A 6,103-nucleotide genomic window follows, 5' to 3' on the forward strand; every position below is an offset into this window, starting at 1 on the left:
TCCAGTATTCCTGGACGTTTGGAAGTGGATGAAAATGAGTCCAGTTTAGTAGTGGATGAATGATTATAGACTCATAGAAGACTCATTTTGAGTCTTGGAAGGGCCCTTAAGGATTATCTGGATCCAATCTGCTGCCATGGGCAGGGACACCTTGCACTGGACCAGGTTACTCCAAGTCCCATGTAACCTGGTCTTGAACATTTCCAGGGATGGGGTAGCCACAGCTTCTCTGGGTAACCTGTGCCACTGTCTCACCACCCTCACAGTCAAGAGTTTCTTCCTCATATCCAAACTAAATCTACTCTCCTTCAGTTTAAAGCCATTCCACCTTGTCCTATCAACTCCAGGCCCTTGTGCAAAGTCTTTCTCCAGCTCTCTTGCACACCCTTAAAGAACTGGAAGGGGCTCTAATGTGTCCCCAAGACCTTCTCTTTCCCAGGTTGGTGGCAGGAATAAGGGCTCTTACAAAGCCTTGGCAATCCAGAAAGGGAAAATATGCAACCTGGCCATATTAATTATGTACTGAGAGGCTGCAGAAGAGCAGACTGTGGACATCTGGGGGTACTCTGAGACAGGTTGGTCAAAGGCCACCAGAGATGTTCTGCCAGGAACAGAAACCTGTGTGGGTGCTGCAGCAGCAGTGGCTGTGGCCCGTGGGGAATGAGGAAATGGACAGGGATGTCACCAGACCCAGTTAACTGCTCCTGACCTGTTGCTTCAAGTCAACTACCTTTGGAGAAACCCAGAAGAAATTGCAAATAGCAACTGTCACCCAATTTCTGCGAAAGGAGGAACAAATCTCCCCTGAGTAACAACAGAAAACTTCTCTTTTCTATGGAATTCCTGGTTTATCAGATTTACAACCGGGCATATATTGCAGTGGGCCTCCTGAGGGATCAGCCAACTGTTTCTCCAGGGAGAAGAAGCAAGGAGCGGCTCAGCTGCCTGTTCTGAGATTCTGCTTCAAGGTAAGCTCTTACTCCTTTCTCAACATTGACTCCAATATTTCAAGTATTTCCTTGGCTTTGGAATAAAGAGATCAGATAAAGTGTAGGCTGGAGTTGCTGAGCTCCAACATCTACCTTCCAAGGCGAAATGAGAGGTTATGCATGCACTGAATTGTGCAGCTCTTTAACTTTTTGTATTAAGGAGGGCAAGGACAGAAGGATGGATTTGGGAGAGAAATTCAAGCCAAGTCACCTGGAAAATTCACACCATAGTGTTGACTAAGAATCAGGAGGGGTGAGATGTGGTTCTGAGCTTATGCAGTACCAAAATTCCACCCATGACCTTGCAAAAACCTCTGGACAAACATAGGTGATGGCTGAACTCCTGGGCAAACTTAGTCTGAAACCTTTGGCAGGAGATGTTACAAGTCTTCCTTCTAGGAGATCATATATAAAGAGCCAGTCTCAGACTGCAGCAGAGACATTTCAAAGTCCTCGGACACTCTGGGGCTGTGGGCAGAGTCCTGAGCCGATATTTCCCACGGTAAGTTGGTTTCTATCTATCTGATATTGAGTAAGTGGGATATATTTTAAGCTCATGGAGGGGTTGGCACAAAAGGACCTTTCAGGAATTTCCCTGCTTGATTTGGGGCAGAGATGGTCCTGCTCTGCAGAGTACTGTAAAAAGCCAATGCTTGTGGCTCATATTCTGAGTTTCCTCCTCACTGGTCCCCACGTTCCTGATCCAGGGCTGGTAAAGAGAAAAAGGACCAGATGTCTTGGGTGAGAGTAAGGGGGTGTGTAGCTCTATATCCAGTTGGATATGAAGAGATAAAGGTCAAAGCAAAGGGTCAGAAGAGAGCAAATGTGCAAGGTGCCTTGTCAAGTCTTCTGCAGTCCTCAGCCCATACCCTTTTGCAGTGTCAGGTGGGCTGTGTCAGCTTTCTGTCCCATGAAATGGCACAGAATTAAAATGGTAGAGAAAAGATGAATTCTCCCACTGCTGCCTCCTGTAGTCATCTTAACCCTATTTTAGATTTCACCCTTTTTACCCTGGTGGTTTTCCATATCCAGGAGGTCAGACAGTACCCTGTTCTGGGTCTTTCATAGTCCTCTAGTCAGCCAGCTGTGTCCCACCAGCACAAAAATGACTGCAGGCCATGGTCAGCTCTCTCCAAGCTGAGTGTCCCTCTGCATTTGCCTTCCAGGGGAGCAAGAGCCCTTCACTTGAAATCCTCCAATGATGCTGTGGCTGCTGCTGCTGCAGGTCTGGGCGAGCTGCCTCTGGCTGGGACACAGCGAGGTGGTGAATTCCTTTGCAAGCTGTCCTCAGTTCTTCTACAGTAACAGTCCCCCAGATGCAGCAATGAAGCCACAGAACCCAGCCTGGATCTGCCAGACCTTCAAGAACCAGCCTTTCTATGCTACCTTGTACGACAAAGACAGGCGTATTCCCATGTACTCTGCTTACAAATACGAGCCTGGAAGGTTCATCACAAACCACACATGGACAGTTGAGCCCCAGGTGAGTGTCCTCTCTTACAGCATGTCACTCTGCAGTCATTAAAAGATGAACTGTAGCATTTAACCAAACATCTCTATTTCCTCCCACCCCCATACACACACATGCAAATGGACCCACTGGGTGGGATTCATCTCACCTCACTTCAAACACCTGCACCACATGATTCCTCTGATGCATTTCAAACAGCAGGAGCAGGAGCAGGAGTCCTATCCCAAAGGTGCCCAGTTTTCTGCATTGACCTGACAGCAACATCAAGGCAAATTCCATTCCATTCCATTCCAAAGTCAAATGACCTCCCTCTCTGTGCCCTGCTGTGGTGGGAAACCCAGCAATGGGGAAAAGGCATCCAACAGCAGCTAAATTAGGGGGACCAAGAGTCCTGCTGGATTCTGATCTCCACTTTGCCCTGAGCTGTTTTGCATCCCTGACAAAGCTTAATTTCTCACAGTTAAAACTCCATTTGTCTTTGTAACTGATGTGCCAGAAGTGAGGAGAAACTCAGAATTGGGCGAGATGATCCAGGGAAAAAGCCTTGGCACAGGCACTGAGTGATGAGAGGGTTTGGTGAACACTGAGGAATGTATTGAGTGATATTTCAGGCAGGGAAAAGTGAGGAGCATCAGTGTCAGTCCAGTCAGAAGGGGGGGATCTCCAGCCATGGGCAGTTGCCCCTGAGCACTGTTGCCTCAGGCTTGGTTCAGAAGGATCCGCCAGACACTCAGATCTCCACAAACAACAGAGCTCTCCCAAATGTCCTTCAGACTTTCAGTAAATAAGACCATGGAAATGATGGAACAGAAAGAGAGGAATTTCAGGTCATTGCTAAGGACAGAGTAGCAGGATGGAATTTAGGTGTTCATGAGTGACAGAAGAAAGCCATTTGCCCTGTTCCAGAGGGAGAAGAAATATGTGTTTCCAAAGATGAACAGAAAGGTGATGGAGGTCTAAAAAAAAAACCATTTCCACTCTGTACTCATTGGAACTCAAGGAACTAATATGATATTGCACCACTGCAATCTCCACATTTAGGGCTGGGATAAAAGCTTCTCTTGTTTCATAGAATCACAGAATCATAGAGGGATATGTGTTGGAAAGAACATCAAAGATCATCTCAATTCAACCCCCCTGCCATGGGAAGGGCCACCTTTCCCTAGACCTTGTTGCTCAGAATTCCATCCAACCTGGCCCTTTCCCTCCTGGACCACAGAGCCAGGCCACCTGCAAACTCTTTGATTTTGGTAGCTTTCTCCAGAGGTCCTTTTTCAGTACTTGGGTTCCTCAGGACTCTTTGGGGATTATGAGCTCCTTGAAGAGGCTGATCATTTTTAACTTCTTTTTAGTGAAGCTGCCGAAGATGCTCCCTGTCCCAGATCAGCTCTGAGACACATTATTAGGACTGCAGTAGCAGATCCCATTTGCATTGAGGTCTTTTTGATTAATGAACAAAAAAACTTTCATCCTTGCAGTGACCTGTAGCCTCTCCTGGGAAACTTCACCTCTAGGACTGGTTTCTCAACACATCTCCCTGTGTCTGGGGTTACAGAAGGCAAACCCTGGTGTTCCAGGAGTGTGGTACACCTGTAGCAGCCACAGATGGAATCAGAGAATGAGAGACTGGGGGTGGGAGGATGTGGGGTAGAAGTGGGTTTGGAGACAGGTTGAAAGGGAACCAGTTGTGTCAGGGAAGGTTTCTCAACAAAGACCTTTCTCCTTTCAAATTCAGAGTGGAAAATGCTCATTATCTCATGTATCCAGCCAAACTCCCAATGCAGGTTGCAGGCTGGATCACAAAGGTCACAAGTCAAATGGAGAGCAGTCACATTCTCAACTTCCTTTCTTTTAAAAGCTCTTAAGTTCATCCAGGAGGGGCAGCTATAGGATTTCTCTCAAATTCATCTATTTACATAGAATGAGATGAGAAAAAATGTGTTCTTGACACCTGGAGACTTCTTCTTGAGGGAAACCTGCTCCATTACTCCCATCCCCAATACTAACACCTTTTCCTCTTCCTTACCTGTCAAGCTGATACATTCAAATTTGCCCAAAAACATGCAAACAGTGCAGACCCTTGAACGTCAATACAACATCAGCAAAGCGCAAATCATGCAAAACCAGGCTGTCAACACAGACTACGAGCACAGCGGTTGGGACCATGGTTATTTGAACCCCAATGGCCACCACAACACCTTGGACAGCAGGAATGCGACCTACACCCTCACCAACATAGTGCCCATGAACGAAAAACTCAACCGAAAAACCTGGAGAAACTACGAGCAGCAAACGATGACCAATAAAAGCAAGGACTGTCAAACCACCTACGTCATTGTGGGTGCTGTGCCTGGGAACTCCTCCATCTCCAATGGGAGGGTTAATGTACCCAGCCACATCTGGTCTGGTGCCTGCTGCAAGACCAAGAACAACACTGTCAGTGCTTGGGCAGCCATTGCCGAGAACAACCAGGACCAGGTCTGGGACCTCACTCTGGGGGAGCTGGAGAACAGTTTGGCCCAGCTGTATGAAATGCAAAATATTTCTCTCTTCCACAGTTCCTGCCCCCGTACAAAACCCTCACATCCCGGGTGTAAAAGGCTCAGGGGCTTTTCTCACATATCACAGTATCACAGAATGCTTTGAGTTGGAAGGAACCTCAAGGATCATCCAGTCCCAACCCCCCCTGCAATATAGCAGGGACACCTTCCAATAGACCAGGTTGCTCAGAACCATGTCCAACCTGGCCTTGAACACTTCCAGGGATGGGGTAGACACAGCTTCTCTGGGCAACCTGTGCCAGGGCCTCACCACCCTCACAGGGAAGAATTTCTTCCTGATATGTAGTCTGACCCTGGCCTTTGCCAGTTTAAAGCCATTCCATTTTCTCCTGTCAATTCATGCCCTTGTCCCTCTCCAACTGTCTTGGAGACCTTTTAGGTACTAGAATGGGATCTAAATTCTCCTCAGAACCTTCTCCAGATGAACACCCACAGCTCTCTCAGCCTGTCTCCAGAGCAGAGGTGATCCAGCTCTCAGAGTACCTTCATGGCCTCCTCTGGACTCCACCCCAACAGGTTGGTGTCCTTCTCTTGTTTTGAGCCCAGAGCTGGAGGCAGCACTGCAGGTGGGGTCTCAGGAGAGCAGAGGAGAGGGGGACAAATGTCCTCTACACTGTCCATCCTGCTCCCTTCTCTGGTGCGTTTCCAGCTCTGTCCCTCAGGGCAACTCCTCCTCCTGCCCTGATAAAAGGGAGGAAGAGGTGGGCAGAGCCTCCAGCTGGTTTGCTTTGCTGCCCATGCTGGCAGAGAGCTCTTAGGGATGAGTCCTTGCCCTGGTAGTCTGGAGGGAACAGCTGGAGAAGAGCCCATGGACAAGGAAATCAGAGCTTCTCAGTGAGCCCAGAAGGGTTTTACCTTGTTTCCCTTTTGCTCCATGTCCAGAGACAGGTCTTAGTTCCATCCTCCCCTCATTAGCTGTCCCTCACAGTGTGCTGCTGACTTGTCCCTCACCTCCTTAGGAAGGCTGTGGGACTAGGGTGGCCCAGGTTGCCCACAGGTGTTGTGGAGTCTCCATTGCTGGAGAGGTTCAAGCCCCAAGTGGACATGATCCTGGACAACCTGCTCTAGCTGAGCCTGCTTGA

The 6,103-nt window shown here is 48.4% G+C and overlaps 1 protein-coding gene across 1 annotated transcript; it reads left to right on the forward strand.

Moving 5' to 3' along the window:
- The first annotated feature begins 659 nt into the window (after positions 1-659).
- LOC113940691 (endonuclease domain-containing 1 protein-like) lies at positions 660-5,106 on the forward strand. The gene is made up of 3 exons (XM_027631839.1): positions 660-968; positions 2,156-2,472; positions 4,495-5,106. The coding sequence occupies exons 2-3, from the start codon at positions 2,188-2,190 to the stop codon at positions 5,104-5,106; spliced, it is 897 nt and encodes a 298-aa protein (XP_027487640.1). The 5' UTR covers positions 660-968; positions 2,156-2,187.
- The last annotated feature ends 997 nt before the right edge of the window (positions 5,107-6,103 follow it).

Source organism: Corapipo altera, unplaced genomic scaffold (assembly GCF_003945725.1).
Source record: "Corapipo altera isolate COAL_440 unplaced genomic scaffold, ASM394572v1 61115, whole genome shotgun sequence".
NCBI lineage: Eukaryota > Metazoa > Chordata > Aves > Passeriformes > Pipridae > Corapipo > Corapipo altera.

Bases quoted from the DNA above. Each gene is read 5' to 3' on its own strand.
- LOC113940691 (XM_027631839.1), top strand. From the start codon at position 2,188: ATGATGCTGTGGCTGCTGCTGCTGCAGGTCTGGGCGAGCTGCCTCTGG. The intron at 2,473-4,494 runs GTGAGTGTCCTC...TTACCTGTCAAG, and splicing joins CATGGACAGTTGAGCCCCAG to CTGATACATTCAAATTTGCC.